The sequence below is a fragment of the Oryctolagus cuniculus genome, chromosome 5, assembly GCF_964237555.1.
Source record: "Oryctolagus cuniculus chromosome 5, mOryCun1.1, whole genome shotgun sequence".
Taxonomy (NCBI): Eukaryota; Metazoa; Chordata; class Mammalia; order Lagomorpha; family Leporidae; genus Oryctolagus; species Oryctolagus cuniculus.
Genome location: NC_091436.1, coordinates 89,373,519 through 89,395,409, shown reverse-complemented (window position 1 = coordinate 89,395,409; position 21,891 = coordinate 89,373,519). Strand labels below are relative to the sequence as shown.

At 39.7% G+C, this 21,891-nt stretch overlaps 1 protein-coding gene across 7 annotated transcripts in view; it reads right to left on the bottom strand.

Annotated features, from left to right (window-relative positions):
• UBE3D (ubiquitin protein ligase E3D) overlaps nucleotides 1-21,891 on the bottom strand; it is a 181,299-nt gene that overhangs the window by 136,890 nt on the left and 22,518 nt on the right. For all 7 annotated transcript variants that reach the window (XR_007923233.2, XR_011388635.1, XR_007923235.2 and 4 more), the window contains exons 4-5: nucleotides 15,743-15,911; nucleotides 8,088-8,157 (exon numbers count right to left, since the gene is read on the bottom strand). Coding sequence is in view for 4 of the 7 variants with exons in the window: in XM_070073839.1 (XP_069929940.1) it covers nucleotides 8,088-8,157; nucleotides 15,743-15,911 (239 nt within the window). In the remaining 3 variants the exon portion in view is untranslated. The remainder of the gene's footprint in view (nucleotides 1-8,087; nucleotides 8,158-15,742; nucleotides 15,912-21,891) is intronic.

Here is a 21,891-nt window from a genome sequence, read left to right as displayed (position 1 = left end):
TAGTTCTTGTTGACTTTTGTGCTTATTTATCTTTGGTTGTATAGTGAACACTGCACTTGAAAAATTGTTTAATGGACTGAAAGAAGTCACGCATTTGCTATAGCACTTGAGAAGCCAGCTGGGACGCTCACATCCCATATTAGAGTGTGTGAGTTTGAGTCCTGGCTGTGATTCCAATCCAGCTTCCTACTAATATGCATCCTGGGAAGCAGCAGGTAGTGGCTCAAGAAGTTGAGTCCCTGCAGCCAACACAGGAGACCTGAACTGAGTTCCCTGCTCCTAGCTCTGGCCTGGCCAGTCAAAGTGATTGCGGGCATTTGGGGAGTAAACAGTGGATGTCTGTCTGACTACCTCCCTATCTCTCAAAATAAAAATTATGGGGCCAGGGCTGTGGCATAGAAGGTTATGTCTCTGCCTACAGCACCGGCATCCCATATGGGCACTGGTTCAAGTACTGGCTACTCCACTTCAGATCTAGCTCCCTGCTAATGCACCTGGGAAGCAGCAGCAGAAGGCTCAAGTACTTGGGCCCCTGTGATATAGGCAAGCAGATAGGATTCAATTTGTGAGCTAGAGACCATGCCTTCGCCTTGCCCCTTTTTTTGATCTCATGCCCCTACCTGACTTCATATATAGGCCCAGCTGCCATGAATAAAAGGCTTGTGCATGGCGGGTCCTTCCCTCATTGTCCTGTGATTCTGGGTGTGCAGCCTTCTGGCCACCTGCTCTGCTCTCTGCTTTCCTGCCTGTGCTATGCTACCTGTGGCTGCTCCTAACTGCATGCTTTGCTCTACGTAGCTCCTGGCCTGCTTTCTGATGGTATAGACCCAACTTATGTTTCTAGACTTCTTTTTCCCCTAAATAAAGCCCTCACTTTCCTGTATATCTCTTTACTGAATAAATACTAAAAACCTTACCATGTTGCCTATTTGAGCAGATATTCAGAATTCTTATCTGAATAGACAGCAACGACCCTCAACATTAATATTAAAATTATTAATAAAGCTAGCTGATCACCTGCACCCACGTGGGAGACCCAGAAGAGGCTCCTGGCTTCTGATTTCAGACTGGCTCAGCCAGGCCATTGAGGTCATTTGAGGAGTGAACCTGCAGACAGAATATCTCTCAATCTAGATCTCTCTCTCAATCTAGATCTCTCTCTCTCTCTCTCTCTCTCTCTCTCTCGCTGCCTTTCAAATAAATAAAATAAATCTTAAAAGAAAAAAAGGGTTGGGGAACAAATGAAATTTTAAAAAAATTATCTGTAGAAATAATAAGTTTTACAGTGAAGGTACTTCTCTCAAGAGGTGATCTGCATTTGATTTTGTCAGGTATCTGGTGTTAAATCTAGCTCAAAGCAGAACAAATCATGTTCAAGATTTGAAATTCCTTAAAGTCCTAAAGCACTGATCCCCTGCCATAATTCCACAGGAATGCTGCACTTCTGTGAGGAATCAGAGGGGTCAACAGGCAGTGAGGTTGGTACTGGTGGAAACTCAAGGTGCAAAATGCTTTTTCCCCCCAAAGTTATCTTTAGCAAGATCAAAAGTGCCTCCTTCCCCACTCCTTGGGAGCTTCCAATGTTATGAGAGTAGAAAGCGAGTGGTGACTCCAGCCTTCTGAGCCCTCAGTTTACTGTAAAACAAGTTAAATATCCCACCCTTCTGTTGGCTCTTTTGTTTTATCATGAGCAAGCCAGAAAGGGTAAGGAAGATTACAAATCAGGTCTTTTGATGGGTTTGTCCCTGACTTGTACTGACTGACACTTTTTTTCGCCAAAATTGTGCTTAAAAACCTTACTACCACCAACCCCTTTGAGGTTTGTCTCTATTGGAGTCCCCATCCTCGCCACTCCACCAGGAGGCCTCTGACTTAAATAAATCTTGCTTTCAAATAAGTCTTGCTTTTCTTTCTGACTTGTCCACCTGGAAATTCTTCCATGTGACACTAAGAACTAAGGGAATCTCTTCGTCCCTGCCATTTCACTTTTGATGTACCTCACTGTGAGGGAAAGACATGTAGGGTCTCATATTTGGGGGAGACAGCCATCTGTTAGGTTCCCCATCTTGTGTTTTCTGTCCTTCTCAAAGCAGCCAAAAAGAAAGAAGTTCTAATTACAGAGAACTGGCAGACAGAAGCGAAATGTGGTTTGAATTTTGTGTTTACCTCCCTTGTCTGCTTTTGTGGTAATTTACCCATATATTTTCCATTTACTCTGCTCTTTAATTCCTTCCTGTGGATTTCAGTTACCATCTGATTATCTTTCACTTCAGGGAAAAAAAATTTCGTTTAGAATTTTTATATAGTAGTTCTACTTGTAATACATCATTTCCATGTATTTATCTAGAAATATTTTTATTTTGCCTTCATTTTTGAAGGCTAGTTCTGTTGTATACAGCATTGTTCGTTGGCAGATCTTTTTTCACCCAGCACTTTGCAAATCTTGTTTTTAAACATTTCTTTTACTTTTATTTGAGAGGGAAAGGGAGGGGAAGGAGCAGAGGGAAGGGGAGCGTGTTATATCTTAATGTTAGCCATCGCAAAGCACACCGGACACTGGAGTAAGGGAAAGGGTTTATTGGGGAACACCCTACAGACCCGAGTGAAGGGGTGGCGAAGGAAAAAGAGAGAAAGAGAATATAAGAGAGAAACAGGGAGGAGAGGAGCTAGCAAGGAGAGAAGATAGACCAGAGAAGTGGAGAGAGGAGAGCAGAGCCAAGAGAGAAGAACCAAGAGGCAAGAGACCAGAGGAGGCCCTTTTAAAACTTTGCCTGAGGGCGGGCAGGGAAGCAGGAGCAGCTAATCCCATTAGGATGGGGGTGGAGCCTGGCTCAGGTAGCTGGGCCATGCAGCCACCTGGCTACAACTGCACAAGTTTCCTAACAGAGAGGGAGAGAGAGAGAGAGATATCTTCTATCTACTGGTTTTCCAAATGCCTGCAACAGCCAGAGCTGAGCCAATCAGAAGCCAGGAGCCTAGAACTCATTCTGTTTCCCCCATGTGGGTAGCAGAAACCTAAACACTTGAGCCATCATCTGCTGCCTCTCAGGTAGGCAATCAGGAATTTATATAAGAGAGCAGAGCCAGAACTTGAATATAGAAATTCCAATTAAGATGTAAGTGTCCTAATCTCTGTAACATATACCCACTCCTGCATATTTTATTTCAGTGTCTTTTGGTGGTCATTATTTCTGTAAGCCTGCCTTAATTTAATCACAAATCCCTATGCATGATGGTTTTTTTGTTGTTGTTGTTGCTACTGTTGAGATTTTCTCTTCATCTTTTGCTTTTGACTACATCATGTCTGGTAGAAATGTTTTTGAGTTTATCCTACTTTGAGTACACTGAAATTCTCAGACCTAAAAGGTAATACTTTTCATCAAATTTGTGAAGATCTCAGGTTTTCCTACATTTTCTGATCTTTTCTTTTTTCTCCTCACCTGCTGAGACTCCATGTAAACATTATTGAAACATTTGATATTGCTCCACAAATCTGAAGTTCTGTTCATTTTACCTTATACTTTTCCTCTCTATTCTTTGGATTTAATTTGCATTCATCTATAAAATCATTCTTATAATATTCTGCCATCTCAAATTTGTGGTTTGTTTAGATCTAGTAAATTTCTCTTTTCAGTTACTGTACTTTTCAACTCTAGAATTTTTACACTATTCTTCCTTTGAAGTTTTCAATTTGTTAAATCTGCTATTTATTGTTTTTAAAACTTCTCTGTCACATGTATAATGGCTGCTTCAACATCTTTGCTAATCCAACATTCGTGCTTACCCATCATCTCTTTATTCTTTTTTTCCCTTAAGTATGAATAACTTCTTTCTGTTTTCTTACATGTCTAATAATTTTACATATAATCATTACAGGTAATACATTGCATCAATTCTAGACTTTTTCCTTTTTTGCTTCTGAATGTTATTGGTGTAGTAGTCAATTAATTGGCCTGGACTAAAATTGGAATATATGTCTCCCCACTGTGTGTAGTAACTAATGTCTTTGCTCAGTTTTATTTTGTTTAGTCTGGCTCTAGAGTGTATCCACTGCTCTTTCTTTCATAGGTAGTTGGAGAGTTTCTGCTCTTTTGGTCCGATTATTAAGTCTTCTTACAAAAGTTACTTTCTGCTACCCAAGTTGTATGTGGATGAAGGAATGCAATCAAAGGCACAGCAAAGTTAGGAATCTTCCAAGCTTTTCTTACTGAAAATACATATAACAGATATTTCCTGGCATCTGTTGTATAGATGGAGAGCATAGTGTAACAGTCAGCTACAGTTGTGTGAAGACACTATCTCGGACTTTTTATGGTCCTTTGATTCTAAAATACCCTATTAAATCTCTACGATTTCTTCCATCTATCCTGAACCAAACCCACCAATGTAGACAGGAAAGCTGTGTGTTTCCCTGCCCAAGTTAAAAAGGGAGGGAGTGGTAAGTCTCCAGCCAGATAAAAAGTTCACAAACTTGCCATTCTTTCCCAATCCAAAAACATTTTTTTATGATGAAACATGTATTCAATTGTTGCTTCATTTTGTTCATTTTCCAGTGCTCTGATATGGTTGTTCTTCACATGCCCAGTTTTGTACTTGTTTTGTAATTGTCCATTCTCTCAACATCTTCATGTTGGAAATAGTGTCTCCCTAATTTACTTTTTTTTTTTTTTTTTTTTTTTGACAGGCAGAGTGGACAGTGAGAGAGACAGACAGAGAGAAAGGTCTTCCTTTGCCGTTGGTTCACCCTCCAATGGCCGCCGCGCTGCGGCCGGCGCACCGCGCTGATCCGATGGCAGGAGCCAGGAGCCAGGTGCTTTTCCTGGTCTCCCATGGGGTGCAGGGCCCAAGCACCTGGGCCATCCTCCACTGCACTCCCTCGCCACAGCAGAGGGCTGGCCTGGAAGAGGGGCAACCGGGACAGAATCCGGCGCCCCGACCGGGACTAGAACCCGGTGTGCCGGCGCCGCTAGGCAGAGGATTAGCCTAGTGAGCCGCGGCGCCGGCCTCCCTAATTTACTTTTAGAACAGATGTGGAAATCACTTTCTTATTCCACAACCCCCATATATAGACACACACAAATTGATCTAATATACTTACATGTTATACTATAATGTTTAGCTAAATGAATATTCAGTGTTTACATTAATATGACCATAATAGCTTTCTCTTGTTCAACTTTTATATTTCCTATGTGAATTATTTTCTTTTCTGTTTAGTTTTCCAAATATCTTTGGCTGACTTTTCCTTATGATGAAATGTCTTATCTCATGTGTATCTGGCACATCTGGCCAAACAAATCTCCTGTATTGGATAATCTGTTTATCCAATCCTATGTCATCTATTTCTAGGTTAAATTCTTAGTTTTAGTGATATATATCCTATGGTAGTTTCCCCAGGAAAATACATTTTTGAGGTCCAAGTTTTGAAACTTTGCTACTTCCAAGACTGCACTCATTATCTTCATATTTAACTGATGGTCTCACTGTTACTTACGATTCTGGGCTAAAAATTTTTTCCTTTCAAATTATGAAAGAATTACTTCACTATCTGTTATTTTTCAGTTTTGCTGGTAAGAAGTTCAATGCTATTCTAATTCCTACTCAGCTGTACACTAACTTTAATCTTTTTCATTCTGAAATTTTATACCTGGTGGTGTGAAACTACTCAGCGATAAGGCCTAGAGTGGCATCACTGCCAATCCTCCATTAATTACACTGGGCACATAGTGGGTTCTTGCAGTTGAGAACTGAAGTCCTACATCTGGAAAATAGCTTTTAATGTGATTCTGCCAGCTTAATTCTTTGAGGTTTCCATACCCTGCTATGTCTACTGTCTTGTCTAGAATTTTTATTAGCTAGATGTTTGATATCCTCAAGGGTTTTATTCATTCAACAAATATTTATTAGGTACTCACTACGTGCCATGTATTATTCTCAGTGCTGAGGTTACAGAGAAAAAGACAATGTTTCTGTCCTCAGGTAAGTAACATGATAGCTTTTAAACCTTTATTTATTTGTTTGTTTTGAAAGGCAAAGTGACAGAGAGGGAAAAGGAGGCGGGACAAGGAGAGAAGGAGACAGTGACAGAGAGCTCTAGATGATTCATCACTCGTTCAAGCCAAAATGTCTACAATAGCCAAGGCTTGACTCGATTGAAGCCAGGAGCCTGGAACTGCATCCAGGTCTCCCACAGGGGTGGCAGGGAATCAAGTAATTGGCCCATATGCTGCCGCATTCCAGGCACATTAACACAAAGCTGGATCAGAAGCAGAGGAACCAGGACTTGAACAGGCACTCAGAAATGGGATGCAGGAATCCAAAGAGGCAATTTAGCCAGCACCACAATGGCTGGCCCAACACTGATTTTTAACATATATTTCTTCTTTAATTTGTAATCTTTGCCTTTTGCTTCTGATTTCTGGGATGGTTTCTTAATTTTGTCATCCAGTTATTTGATTTGCTTTTCTTTTAAGCTACTGAATTTTTAACTCCATGTTATCTGTATTGTGGAGGCAATATTACTTTATTTTTCCATGGGCACTTTATGCTATTTAAAAAGTTTTCTTCTGTTCTATACATAGTTTGTTTCTTTCAAAGTTTCAAATCTGTCTGCTTGATTGATTGTGTATTTACCCCGTGGTCTCTTATGTTTGAGATTTCATCAAATTTTGATGGTTCTCAGAAGTCCATTCATATTTAAGTGTAAGGCAATGAAATGCTAAGAGGAAGCTCTTCAGTGTAGGTGTAAGGAGAGCTGACTGTACAATGACTGAATATAACCTCAATGTTTTTTAATGATCCCCAAGAATCAATATTTTTCCTCAGGCTGGTATTTTTCCATTACCCCAAGAAAGGGTCCTCCAATTTCCTACCCAGGAGATTGCATAAGTAAGTTGAAATGGAGGAGGAGAGCTAGGAGTCCAATAGTCATGCCTAAGCTTTGAACTAATCATCTTGTTTGCATCAGCCTTGTCTCTGACTGCCTTCTCTGTTGACTACTGCCTCTAAATTCTGATCTATGCTGTGATTCTACAGTGCATACTGGTTCATACCTCATCCAAATGACTTCTGCAGACACCCAGGCTGCAGCTTTCTCTATACTGCTAAGTATATTCCAAAACAGTTTGCTTATACCCCTCGTCCGTATCACTGCCATTTCCTCTGCACCTCTCTTTGTCTTCATGGATATACATATTTTTATTCCTTAACTGACATTTTAACTGGGCTTCAAGGAGTACAGGAAAGAATTCTAAAATCAATTTACCTTATTTAACTGAAATCTTTAAAACTTTCTATGGTATAACTTGAGGGGCTTGCTTTCGCTCTGAACACACTGAGGATGGCATCCTTTATTATTATAGATTCGTTCTTTCATACTTACCCTGAGTAAGTAACTACTTTCAAGATTCTGATAATTTATAAAATACCACCATAACTTCCCTTAAATACAACAGCTTCGTTTAAATCATATCTTTTAATTAATTATATTACTCATCACCTACCAAGCTAACACAGCATGCTGTAGTTCTCTAGACATTTTAAACCATATCTTTACATAGCATTTTAATTATCAAGATTTTCATTACTATACTTTAAAGTAGTGTAACAGTATTACATAAAATATAACTAACACGATTGGGAAAAAAGAATAAGGGACAAAGTGCAAAACTCAGAATATGTTTTCTTTCATTTCAACATGTCCTCTGTCATTTGCAGCCAAGAAAAGTAACTTCTCCATCTCTGGGCACCAATTCTTCTGAATGAGGCATTACATCAAGAAATAGGCTCCAGTCTTCTGTAAGACTGACCCAAGTCTTAGTACTATTGCTTTATATCTACAAAGAGGATATGAAACACTGAAAATAGCCCAACATTTTAACATTTACTGCAACCCTATGCACTTGTAAAGATCAAAATTTATAAACTGCTTGGAATATTGGATGACATGTTAATTGGCTTTTATTTTGAAAATCATCAATTCAACAACATATTAATCATCTATCTTTCTTATATATTTACTATAGAATGTCATTCTAGCTTCTTAACCAAAAGGCAATCATTTTGGCTTTTTGTTATGAAACTCTTACCTGATGACATGGTCTCTCCCAATATTACCTTGCAACGCTTACAAATTACTTTGGTATTTGCCTTTGGTTCCTGTAGAACAGAAAAAATGTCATTTAAATGTCATTCAGCTTTTCTTAAAAGGAATATATAATTTTAACATAGTCCCCAGAGTATACATTGAACTTTACATTTTATTCTGCCCTCTACTAAATACTGGGAATACATTTGGCTTGTATGCATAATTTACATGCAGGGATAATTTTTTTTCAAGTCTTACATCAGAATTACATGCAGACTGACTTTTTCAAACCTAAAAACTTCTTGATAATCCAAATGTTGCCAAACAATTTGAGCAAGAAGTGCTTTATATATCTAAAAAGCACCTCCAAATGGCCTTGCATTTAGAGGAGGCATATGGTCGGAACAAAGGCAGAGAAGGATGATGACTTGCTCACTCATGTGTATAGAACATAGATGAAACAGAACTTGAACTCATAATTTTGACTTCTAGTCCAATGCAATTTATGTAAAAGTAACCTATAACTCATAAGCACCCACAATTCAGATGATAAAAATATCTAAGTTATTCATATAATTATATTTTTTCCATTTAAGATATGCACTGTAACTGGAACGATGGATAGTGTTATGAGACAAATTCCTGAAACATTCTTAAACTTCAACACTTCGAACATTTTTAAACTTCAAAAATCCAAGTTCATTTTGTGAGATACAGATTAAAATACTTAACATCCACCTAATCATTAAACAAGGTATGTTTCTTTTCAAACTCATAGCCATACCTACTGCAATACAGCAGACGGTACAAAAGTGGACAGGACAAAAGTAGTTCTGCAATTCTGGACATCTGAGATTTTCCCCTCTGGGAAAACACAGAAGAGAGTGTAGGTCAAAGTGATGAAGGACGATGACTTTCTGATGTGGGACAGAATGTATTAATCTAAGGAATAAATCTTAATCAATTAGTATAAGTTTGAATATTTTCCTTGGTCATAAATAACTATTTCCTGAAAAGCCACATAAGACATGCTGCCTGTTAACTGATAGAGCTGATGTTTGAATCCAGGTTCCTCAGATATAAAGCTTATCCTTTTAAAAGCTATACTTCCAAACTACAAGTTACATAGCATTGACAGTAACCAATTCATGGAGTTATAGGATGTATTCTTTTTTTTTTTTTTTGTAAGATTTTTGTATTTATTGAGAGGTAGAGTTACACACAGAGTGAGGGACAGACAGAGAGAAAGGCCTTCCATCTGCTGGTTCACTCCCAATTGACTGCAAGGGCCAGAGCTGAGCCAATCCAAAACCAAGAGACAGGAGCTTCTTCTAGGTCTCCTATGCGGGTGCAGAGGCCCAAGCACTTGAGCCATCCTCCACTGCCCAGGCCTCAGGCAGAGAGCTGGATCAGAAGAGAAGCAGCCAGGACACAAACCGGGGCCCATAGGGATGCTGGCACTGCTGGCAGGGGCTTAGCCTACTACGCTACATCAATGGTCCCAGGATCTATTCTTTTTAATGAAATAGAAATAGTGTAGAAAATATGACTGCTTCAAACATCAGTTAAGTAATGCTTCAAAGAACCTTGACTTGAGGTGTGTTTGTGTTTGTTTGTATGCTTGTGTGTGTTTGTGTGCTGTCAGAGTTTGATATAGAAAACTCAATTCTCGGGGCTGGCATTGTGGTATAGCAGGTAAAGCCGCCACCTGTGGGGCCAGCATCCCATATGGGCACCGGTTCGAGTCCCGGCTGCTCCACTTCCGATCCAGCTCTCTGCTATGGCCTGGGAAAGCAGCAGAAGATGGTCCAAGTCCTTGGGCCCTATGGGAGACCCATAAGAAATCCCTGGCTCCTGGCTTCAGACTGGCGCAGCTCCAGCCATCGCAGCCATCTGGGGAGTGAACCCACAGAAGGAAGACCTCTCTCTTTCTCTGCCTCTCCTTCTCTCTCTGTGTAACTCTTTCAAGTAAATAAATAAATCTGTTTAAAAAAAAAAAAGCCCATTTCTCACTTCAGATTGAAGTCCAAAAAATCAAATTTTATTGGGGTTTTCCTTAGAACTCATTCTTTCCCCCAGCTTCAAGGAAAAATCCCTAAGTGCCCCATGGCTTTTCCCATATAAAGGATGCTCAAGATGAATCTCTTGTATACTGAAGGAGCTTGAGTAATATAAACACTTATCCTACTGCCCTCTAGTCTAGTTGCAAGATTTGGACAGATTCTCTAGTCTTTCTCTAAAAGTCTCTGAAAAGGAAACAAAAGCAGGTATGAGCTCTAAAGTCTGCTCAGACCCAGCTCAAACATTTATCCAAGCACCCTCACTAAGGGAGCCAACAGAGTGTGCCATACGTGGCCACTACGCTGCATTTTTATATTCAACATATCACAGAGAGCCGGTCTCAGAGCCTGGAACAGGCAGCAGGCTGGGTGGGGTCATTCTCATCAAAGACAACAAAGACACAAACCAAGGAAGGTGCCAATATGCTCGTGTCCCTAGAAGAAGAAAACTCACAAAGCCAGTATGCTCAACTGGAAAGTTTGATATTTTAGCAGTTTCATGTTTCTTACGGTAAATCATACCTATTTGGCTACAAGTTGGTATTAAAAACTTTCTACAGGATACTATTTTGTACAAATTAAATTTGTTCAGCCCCCAAACAAAGGGGTTTACTAAAAATTACAACACTGTACAGGGTATATATATATATATATATATATGTATATATATATAAAGTGTGTGTGTGTGTGAGTAGAGAGAGAGCGAAAGAGAAAGAAAGAGAATAGTAATACTTGAGAACAAAGGATTTTTGTATTCAAAGTCAAAATTTGTCTCTCACTGAATATTTTGCATTGTCTTTTAAGGAGGCAGGAAAAGTCCTTTTTGTTTATTTTTTTTCAAAGATTTATTTATTTATTTGAGAGGTAGAGTTACAGACAGAAAAAGAAGGAGACAGAGAGAAAGGTCTTCTATCTGTTGGTTCACTCTCCATATGGCAGCAATGGCTGGAACTGGGCCGATCTGAAGCCAGAAGCCAAGAGTTTCTTTCGGGCCTCCCACGCAGGTACAAGGCCCCAAGTACTTGGCCCATCTTCTACTGCTTTCCTAGGCAACAGCAGAAAGCTAAATGGGGAAAGGAGCAGCTGAGACACGAACTGGCACCCATATGGGATGCTGGTACTGTAGGCTGAGGCTTACCTACCTATGCCACAGCACCTGCCACTTGTTTATTTTCAAAATAAGATTCTAGGGGCCAGTGCTATGGCACAGCAGGTTAAGCTGAAGTGTTCACATTCCATATGGGCACTAGTTTCAGTCCTGGCTGCTCCACTTCTGATCCAAATCTCTGCTAATGGCCTAAGAAAGCAGCACCAGATGGCCCAAGTGTTTGGGCCCCTGCACCTACTTGGGAGACCTGGAAGAAGCTTCTGGTTCGAGGCTTTGGCCTGGCCCAGCCCTGGGTCTTGCAGCCATCTGGGGAGTGAACCAGCAAGTGGAAGATCTCTCTCTCTCTCTCTCTTTCTCTGTAACTCTGCCTTTTAAATAAATAAGCAAATAAATAAATAAATCTTTTTTTAAAACAAGATTCTAAAAAAATAAGATGCTATCCTTACCTAACATGAATAATCAGGATTTTTAGTCTGAAAAAGAAAAAGGAAATTACCTCAAACAATCAAATGTGTGGATCTTAATTCAAACAAACCTATAGTAAAAATACAATTTTAGAGGCTGGCACTGCGGCTTAGTGGGTAAAGCCACCGTCTGCAGTGCCAGCATCCCAAATAGGCGCCAGTTCAAGTCCTGGCTGCTCCACTTCCAATCCAGCTCTCTGCTATGGCCTGGGAAAGTAGTGGAAGATGGCCCAAGTCCTTGGGCCCCTGTACCCACATGGGAGACCTGGAAGAAGCTCCTGGCTCCTGGCTTTACATTGGTGCAGCTCTGGCCATTGCAGCCATCTGGGGAGTGAACCAGAAAATGGAAGACCTCTCTCTCTCTTTCTCTCTGCCTGTGACTCTGCTTTTCAAATAAATACATCTTAAAAAAAAAAAGAGACAATTTTAAAACAACTGATAAAGTTGGCAAATGGTCCCCTATTGTATTACCAATTTTACTCAATTTTACCGAGTGTGATAATGACAAAGTGGTTATGTAAAAAAAAATCCACATATTTTACATATTTACTAAAATACATAAAGATGAAATTATATAATGGCTGGGTTTGCTTTGAAGCACTTCAACGAAAATTTTGAAAAAAGGAACAGACATAGCATGCTTACATACTAAAAGTCATAATCCTTTTTTTATACTTATGAAAGTTTACAAAGTTCAGAAACACATTTTTCTAAGAAAAAGAAAAGATACACTCATGTGTTTAACAAACCAAATTATCAGGATCATAAATTATTACCAAGTAACCCATGAAAGAAAGATAGAGCTGATAGTAGTCATACTTGCCAGCAGTAAATCAAAGTTAAATTTTGTTTCCTCTTTAAAAACAGAATAAAGTTATAAGTGTGGCCATTCTTCTCGAGTCTTGAATAATATTATAAATCTTATGCAAGACTGAGATCCCATCTTTATCATGTTATTATAAGATGCAAAATTTTTATTATGTTGGGAGGCACCACAAACATCACGAGGTGAAAAATATATCACAAGAATAGGGAGATATTCAGATAGCTTTTGAAAATAAAACATACATCTTGCCACACTGATAGAGGCACAAGTAAAATATTGCAAATTTTAATAGTGTATGGAAGAAATGGAACCATGGTAGGCTTTATGTTTGTTTGTGCTTTATGTAAAATCAGATCTTTTTAATTAAAACCTAACACATTAATTTCACTTAAAGAGAATTTTTGCTTGGCAATGCATTTTTCTTGACCTGTGTATGCTTCAAGGAAATAATAAGGCAAGTTGCGCAGTGAAGCAGCCTAACAGTGTGGGAACTCTACAGAGCAAACCTTGAAGAAAGCCACTGTTGTAGACTAATTAGATCGATATATCTGAGAGATGGCAGGGTTGCTCCAAGAGGTGGATTAGCCTCCTGTCCTCCTATTTATTTTCCTTTGTGTTGTTTCAATTTCTAAGGACCCCTGATATTGTCTTACAACCAAAAAAAAAAAAAATGGTTCCCAAGAGATACCATTAGGATGTTGTGATCACCATGTGACATTTCAAAACCCTGTTAGATGGCAAGCCTGGGTGATATGAGAAATAGGTTTTCAATAGCACAGAGCAGCCTTGTTCCCACAGGAGCCTGGAGAGCACTGTTTAAGCAGTCCCTCCAAATTTATGTTACTATTTTGGTCACAGGCACACTCTTTCAATGGCTACAATATGCAATTAAAGTGAAACTTCCATCCAGGCTAACTTGATAACAATCTTGCCAATAGCAGATTGTCCTGAGAGTAATTTCCCACAGTGCCCTCCATACTAAAAACTATAATGTCTAACTGTGAAGGCTCTTCCTTTAACACACAGATGACTATTTACAATGAAGAGAAACTACAGTAAATGGCATCATGTAACTGATAAAGGCATATATGTGAAGAATATTATGCCAGCATAGAGGGTAGAGTTCATCTACAAAGGGAAGCCTGGCTTGTCTCATTTAATCTTCTTTCACTCACACCTTTCAAATATTTTTAAAATGTAGACCTTAATCACAAAAACAGAAGTTAATAACAATAACAATGTAGGTATGTAGTCTAGATTAAAATATAAATTTAAGATTATTAAATATAAAAAAAATTATATTAACTTCTTAACATATCTTTCAACAACAGAGGCTGCTAAAACACTGTAATTTAAAGTGTGCCTTATTTAGATAAAGGGATTTCTGTTTATGGTGAGAAATAAGACATTTAAACAATGTTATCTGACAATTAAACCTGGATATTTGATGAATTTCCTTAATATTCAAAATAGATCTATAAACTAATTTATAACTAAGATCTGTCCAATTGCTTTGCAGGTCCTGCAGTAGCTCAGCTGTTACTACAAAAATTAAATGAGCTGTAAACGAAATTTAAAATACGTTTTTGTTCCTACTAATAATCAGATGTTAAAATGAAGATTCCTTGACATTGATTTTACTTTTTAAATCACATCTGTATTGACTGGGGGAATGGTTCCTCACAACAGCCAAACCAATGCCATTGATTTTCTCTTAAAGTAAACCACTTGTTTTCTGCAGGGAGAGGAAATTGCCTCCTCCCCAAAGCAGCCTACAAAGCAAGCACCGTCTGACCCTACGCTGCCAAGTGTCATCCTAGACCCTGCAGCATAAGCTTTATCTCCACTCCTGGGCTCCTCCATTTGCCTCCTTTTCCATGACAGCACTGCTTTCAGAACATCACAAGTCTAGACTACCAACAGATACAGTAAAAATACCTAGGCCTAATTGTGTAGCAGAGATCTCCAGGCACCTGTGGGAACAAGGGCTCCTCCCCTCCACATCATTTTTTGAGAGGCAAATAGAGAGAAAGTTCCCATCCTATGGTTCACTCTCAATGCCTGTGTCAGCCAGCCAGGGCTTGGCAGAAGCTGAAGCCAGGAGCCACCAGCTCAACACAGCTCTCCCACATGGGAACTCAAACCCTTGAGCCATCGCTGCTGCCTCCCAGGGTTTGCATTAGCAGGAAGCTGGCATCAGAAGCCAGAGCTTGGAAATGAACCCAGACACTCTAGGGACCCTAATTGTTAGGTCAAACACACTTTTAACTTGTCAGATTACTAAGGTTAAAATGCATATGGATAATGGAATAGTGACCTAACAACAAGAAAGTAGGGCATGTTGGTGTGTAAGATGGTAGCATTCCCAATTCTGCACATGGAGTCCTTTCCTCCTTAGTCCCTGGCCACCTGTGACTATTTTAATTTAATGCTACATGCTCCTCCTATATGCATAGGGCAAAGCTGGAGAACAGAGGCCACTGAAAATAACAAATAATAAATTAAGAAAAATTGGAAACCAGCCTGGAGCTCTGCAGATTAAGCCACTGCTTGGAATACTGGCATCCTACATGGGTGTGGGTTAGATATTGCTGTCATTTGGGAAGTGAACCAGAGCACGGAAGATCTCTCTGTCTCTCCCTCTATCTCTGTTAACTGCCTTTCAAATAAACAAACCTTAAGAAAAACTTAAAAAAAAAAAAAGAAAGAAAGAAAGAAAGCTTAGAGGACTAGAACCTGAGACATCTCTAAATTAGCAATTATTTTGAAAAGATATTTCACCAACTTAAAATGGTTCTCAAAAGAAATATAGGGACCAGCACCGTCCCATAGCAGGTAAAGCTGCCACCTGCAGTGCCAGCATCCCATAAGAGTGCTGGTTTGAGTCCCAGTTGTTCCATTTCCAATGCAGCTCCCTGCTAGTGTACCTGGGAAAGCAGAAGAAGATGGCCAAAGCCCTTGGGCTCCTGCACCCATGTGGGAGACCCGAAGGAAGCTCCTGGCTCCTGGCTGCACACTGCCCCAGCGCACCAGCCAGCCATTGTAGCTATTTGAGGAGTGAACCAACTGATGGAAGATCTCTCTGTCTCTTCTCTCTCTCTGTAACATTGCCTTTCAAATAAATCAATCAATCTTTAAAAAAAAAAAAAAAAAGAAAGAAACATACAATCTTCCCACTGGAACTAGTTCAGGTCTTACCTGCCACCTATCACTTCTTAACTTCACCAAGAAGAAAGAATCGCCAATGAGACAGTCATTCTCTTGTGGATGTAGTGGCTTGTTAGCAAAGGGGTCAGGATGGCAGCACCATTCTCCAACTAGAGCTCCCCAGTTCTCACTTGGAAGTGGCAGTATCCTCAGGAGCTTCCTAATGGAAAGAGGAAAATCTATTTTTCACAGATGGAACTAACATTTTAATAATTAAATCAGCATGAAAAATGAGAGGGACCCATTAGCCACATGGCTTGCTATGTTAATTTTCTCCCAACTTATAAAAGTAATATACACTCGGGCCGGCGCCACGGCTCACTAGGCTAATCCTCCGCCTTGCGGCACCGGAACACCGGGGTCTAGTCCCAGTCTGGGCGCCGGATTCTGTCCCGGTTGCCCCTCTTCCAGGCCAGCTCTCTGCTGTGGCCAGGGAGTGCAGTGGAGGATGGCCCAAGTGCTTGGGCCCTGCACCCCATGGGAGACCAGGATAAGTACCTGGCTCCTGCCATTAGATCAACGCGGTGTGCCGGCCACGGCGGCCATTGGAGGGTGAACAAACGGCAAAGGAAGACCTTTATCTCTGTCTCTCTCTCTCACTGTCCACTCTGCCTGTCAAAAAAAAAAAAAAAGTAATATACACTCACTACAGATTGTTTGAAAATGCGAAGTATAAAGAAAGCAAAAATCATCCTTTTTTTTTTTTTTTTTGACAGGCACAGGCAGAGTTAGACAGTGAGAGAGAGAGAGTTATAGACAGTGAGAGAGACAGAGAGAGAGAGGTCTTCCTTCCGTTGGTTCACTCCCCTAATGGCCGCTACGGCCGGCACTGCGCCGATCTGAAGCCAGGAGCCAGGTGCTTCCTCTTGGTCTCCCATGCGGGTGCAGGGGGCCAAGCACTTGGGCCATCCTCCGCTGCTCTCCCGGGCCACAGCAGAGAGCTGGACTGGAAGAGGAGCAACCGGGACTAGAATCCGGGGTGCCAGCACCGCAGGCAGAGGATTAACCAAGTGAGCCATGGTGCCGGCCAAAAATCATCTTTTTCTTACTATTCAAAGATAAGTAACTACTTATTACATGAGAGTACATTTCTTTGCCATCCTTTCTAGAGACACATTTGAACACAATCACATAAAGCCTGGAATTAGAGGACATATACAAACTGTATCTTGTTTTTGTTGTTTTATTTAGTTTTGTCATCATTTTTTAATGATTCCACAATGTTCTCTTCGATAGGCACGTCAAACTTTTCAGATCATTCCCTCACTGTTAAATATTTAATTTTTGAGTTTTTCATTATCATTAGCCCTGTGAGGAATACTCTGGATAGAAAATTTATTTATATGCCTGATTATTTCCTTAGGAAAAAAAAAGTCTAAGTGTGATTCATTAAGTGCAAACAATATGCATATTTTCTACCAACACTCCCATGGTGAACTTCTTTTCAGAAAGGCTGTACTAATCCATGAATCTTGTATTTATCTCTGCATAACTGAATAATTTCACTTTTTTTCTCTTTGTACAAATAAGCATGAAAATATTCTCAACGTCGCTTTAATTGACGACTTTTAAATTACTGGTAAGATTAAACTGGTTTTTATACTTATTGACTACTTTGTTTCTTCTTTCTCATGTGATCAATATTATTTTCTAGCGAGGTATTCATATGCTTTATTAATTTGTAAAAGGATATCCATCTTCAGAGATTTGCCATTTGCCTATATCACTTGTTAGAAATATGTTTTCACTATTACTGTCTTTTAATTTGGCATCTTTTAAATTTCAAGTTGCCCAACAGAAGTTTCTTCTGTGATTTTTTTTCCCATTACTATATCATAAAATTTTAGTTTGGAAAAATTCCTGAGAATAATTCCTGATGTTTCCCTGCTGGCAAGAAATGCGATCTATGATAGTCTAGTGAATCTGCATGATCAGTTGACCTTAAGATCACTGGTGGGCTGCTCACACCTTATTCCATTTAACACACCAACTTTGAGAGGTCAGAATTACCAATTCTAAATTTATTTTTAGAAAAATGTTAGAAAGGTTCCCATATACACTTTACCCAGCTTTCCCTACTATTATACTTTAGAAAACCACCATAGATTTATCAGAACTACAGCCTTTATCTGGATTTCACCATTTTTTCCACTAACGCCTTTTTTTGTTTTTTTTCTATTCTAAGCTCCAATCTCTGATAACACAGTCATCATATCACATCTTTCCTGGTCTGTGACAGTTTCTCTGTTTTTCCTTATTAGTCAGGACCTTGAAATATTCAAAGAGTACTAGTCAAGTATTCAATAGAACACACCTCTTAATTTGAGTTTCTCTGAAACCGTCTCAAGATTAAAATGGGCATAGGACTTCGAGGGAAGACTCTCACAGAGGTGAGATTCCTTTCTCAACACATCACATCAGAGGAGACATAACTTGTCACCAGTGAAGCGAGCCCTGACCACAGTGAGATCTTGGTTAAGGCGATAGTAGTTTTCCCCACGAATTAAATGCTAGTAAATTAGTGTACATTTGGATGTAAGATGTGAATTGTACCTTTTTTTAGTGATTCCCCATGGTAATCATTTTTCTTTGACTCTCAGATTCAACTCAAGTTTCATAAAAGGGCAAATCACAGTTTGGAACATGGTACACACTTAACTTATAACTCCAGAGGACACAGTTAAGAATAAGTAAAACAGATTTTAGTTTAAAATAAGGGTGTTTCCTTTCAAATTGGGAAACCCTGCACCGCTGGCATCACTCCCACTGCGGGACCCAATAAGGATACTGAGAAGCAATTCCTTACTCATCAAATTCCTAAAGTCTACTATGCAATCAGGCATTCCGCTGGCAAAAAAAAAAAAAAAAAAAAAAAAAAAAAAAAAAAAAAAAAAAAAAAAAAACCATACATACAGTGCCTCCTCTTCACTCACAGTACAATTAGAAATTCACATCTTTTTTTTTTTTTTCTGACAGGCAGAGTGGACAGTGAGAGAGAGAGAGAGAGAGACAGAGAGAAAGGTCTTCCTTTGCAGTTGGTTCACCTCGCAATGGCCGCTGCAGCCGGCGCACCGCGCTGATCCAAAGGCAGGAGCCAGGTGCTTCCTCCTGGTCTCCCATGCGGGTGCAGGGCCCAGGGACCTGGGCCATCCTCCACTGCACTCCTGGGCCACAGCAGAGAGCTGGACTGAAAAAGGAGCAACCCGGACAGAATCTGGCGCCCCGACCGGGACTAGAACCCGGGGTTCCTGCGCCGCAGGCGGAGGATTAGCCTATTGAGCCACAGTGCTGGCCGAAATTCACTCCTATAAACAAACAACAGAACTGCACAGAATAAATGCTCCTAATAGTAGTTAGTGGCTATAGACTCTTGGAGCAGCACAGACCCCTTTGAAAATTTGTTGAAAGCGTTAGAGCCGTCCCTTAAGCATGTATTTGCATATCAAATCTGCATGCACACCCCAAAACAATTTAAGAATTCAAGGTAATATATAAACAAAGTGCTAAGAAGAGTAGATGGCACATAGATTTCAAAGAAGTAACATCTGAGCTGGCCTTTGAAGGATAAATACGAGCTCTCCAAGCAACACAAGGATTTAAGAGCATCATGTTAGAAATAATATAAAGGCAGCACTGTATTTGTTTATGTTTCCACCGTATTCCTACTGTGTCACAGTTCCTGACTCACAATGTGAGTGCTTACATAAAATTAACTCGCCTATAACAGATGATGCCTTGGTTGGGTCTGTTGAATAATGGGATGAAAGGGTTAATAAACCTCATCCCCTTCTGCTTGAGAATTTGACCTTTGGTTTAACCATCTAGCTCTGTTACCATGGAAACCAGGTAAGATCATAGGCATCAACTATATTGCTAGGCAACATTGCTTAGACAAAAAAAAAAAAGATTTCTGATTAATAAATTGCATCGGGACTGTGAAGCACTAGGAATGAGATATGAACATCTAATGAAGACGCCATGATTTCAGCTTCCCTGATGCAGTTGTTTTTGGGGAACCCTACAAACTATGCCAAAGAATTGTCATGAGAGACCTTGTTTGCATAGGAGATGAAGCTTCTTTTGAGCCACAGCAGCAATGCTTTTGCCTGATGTGGATCTTGTGCTCTGAGCCTAAAGTTGCATTATGTGGGGAACAGTAGTCCTCAGATAGGTGTGTGAGCTGTCATTCATTATCAACTGCCGCAAAGCCCCTGCTGGGAGGAACTCCTAAGGCTGCTCTGCTACCAAGAAAGGTGCCTGGTGATTCTGCATGTTTAGCTGAACTTAAGACGACTCTGGGTGAAGTATACACACCCTGTTCCGTTTAACACAACGTCTGAGGTAAGAATTACACTCCCCTATTGCACAGGAGGAAAGTGAAATTCAGAAATGTTAAGTAAGCCATACAAGTTCATGGAATCATAATTGATGAGTAAGGCCAGGGCCTGAACCTAGGTCATTCCGGCTCCAAAACTAAACTCTTTGAGTTGGAATATATTACTATTACCTACCCTGTGGATGCAGGACAGCAGTACAGTAGACTGGGCAGGGGACAGGGTGGCAAACTGTAGGCTGTTAGTGTCATGCCAAAGGGTAGGGACTTGGTCTCCAGCATAGGTGAGAAGCATGATAACATCACGGGGAAATGACAGGTCAGATTTGGATTTTTTTTACCCAGAAGAGAAAGTGAACAAACAAGTTGCCTGTCTCAAGTGGGAGTTGGGCCTGTATAAGCTTCTGGATCTTCGCATCATTGCGATTCTATCTCTGACATTCTGCAGGTGTTGCCAAAAAAAAAAAAAAAAAAAAAAAAAAGGGCCCTCAATGCAATGCAAAAAACAATGATGTCAAAGTCATATACATGCTCAAAGAAATGAAAACTCATTTCAGAGACCTAGGGACTTGATGCACATTAACATAAAATATGACATTCCAAACTTAACTTGACCCTGTATCATAGTAAGTAAAAGCTGTAATAGATCCTATAACCATTTACATAAGACATCAGGAGCAAGTAACTACATAATTCACAAGTCATTACAAGATAAAAGGGGTTTTACAGCAGAAAGAAATTTTTTCTGATGGTCTGGAAACAAATCTGTAAGAACAAAAGATGTATTTTAATTATAGCTCTACTGAAACTATATCCATCTAAAACCCTGAAATGTGCACTTTGATATGATCTACTTCCCATGAGAACTTTCAAAATAAAACATATACCTTTTTTTTCAAGGCAGTTTTTAGGTAAAAAAAAAAAAAACACTGAAGCTCAGAAGGAGAGTAAAATGATATATTTTATTTCTTTCTCAGTTTATGATTCTATGACGAATAGCAACACATGTTCATAACATATTAAAATTTGTTCATTATTTTTAATGCATCTGAGCACAAACTTTTGGAAAATAATAACTTAAAATAGAGGTAGGTGCTGTGGTAAAGCAATTAAGCTGCCTTTTGTAATGCCTGCATCAATATCCAAGTTCCTGAGTTCAAATCCCAGGACCACTTCTGATCCAGCTTCCTGGTCATGTGAACCCTGGGAAGCAGCAGATGATGGCTCAAGTACTTCTGTTCCTGCCACCAATCTGGGAGACCACGACGCAGTTCCTGGTTCCTGGCTTTTGCCTGGTCCAGCCCTGATTGTTGCAGGCATTTGGGTAGTGAACTAGCAGATGTAAGCTCACTTGCTCTCTCTCTCTCTGCCTTTCAAATAAATAAACTTTAAAAATTAACATAAAATAACTTAAAATCTTATTTATTGATGATGTTTTGATACAGGCTGCATATTCCTAGTTGAAAATTCAAAATCTGAAATGCTCCAAACCCAAAACTTTTGGAGTGCTGACAGGATGGAAAACTGGAAAAGCCCACATGTGACTTATGTGATAGATCACAGTCAAAATGCAAGCACATTACACACACTTTATAAAATTACCTTTGGGCTATGGATATATGGTATATATGAAACTAATAAACTTCATGTTTTGACTTGGGTCCTATCTTCAAGATACCTCATTATATAAATGTAAACATTTTAAAGTTTGGAAAAGTCTGAAATCTGAAACACTTCTGGTTCCAAGCATTTTGGATAAAGCATTCTTAACCTGTACTTAAATGTATATACACAAAATGAACTCCTC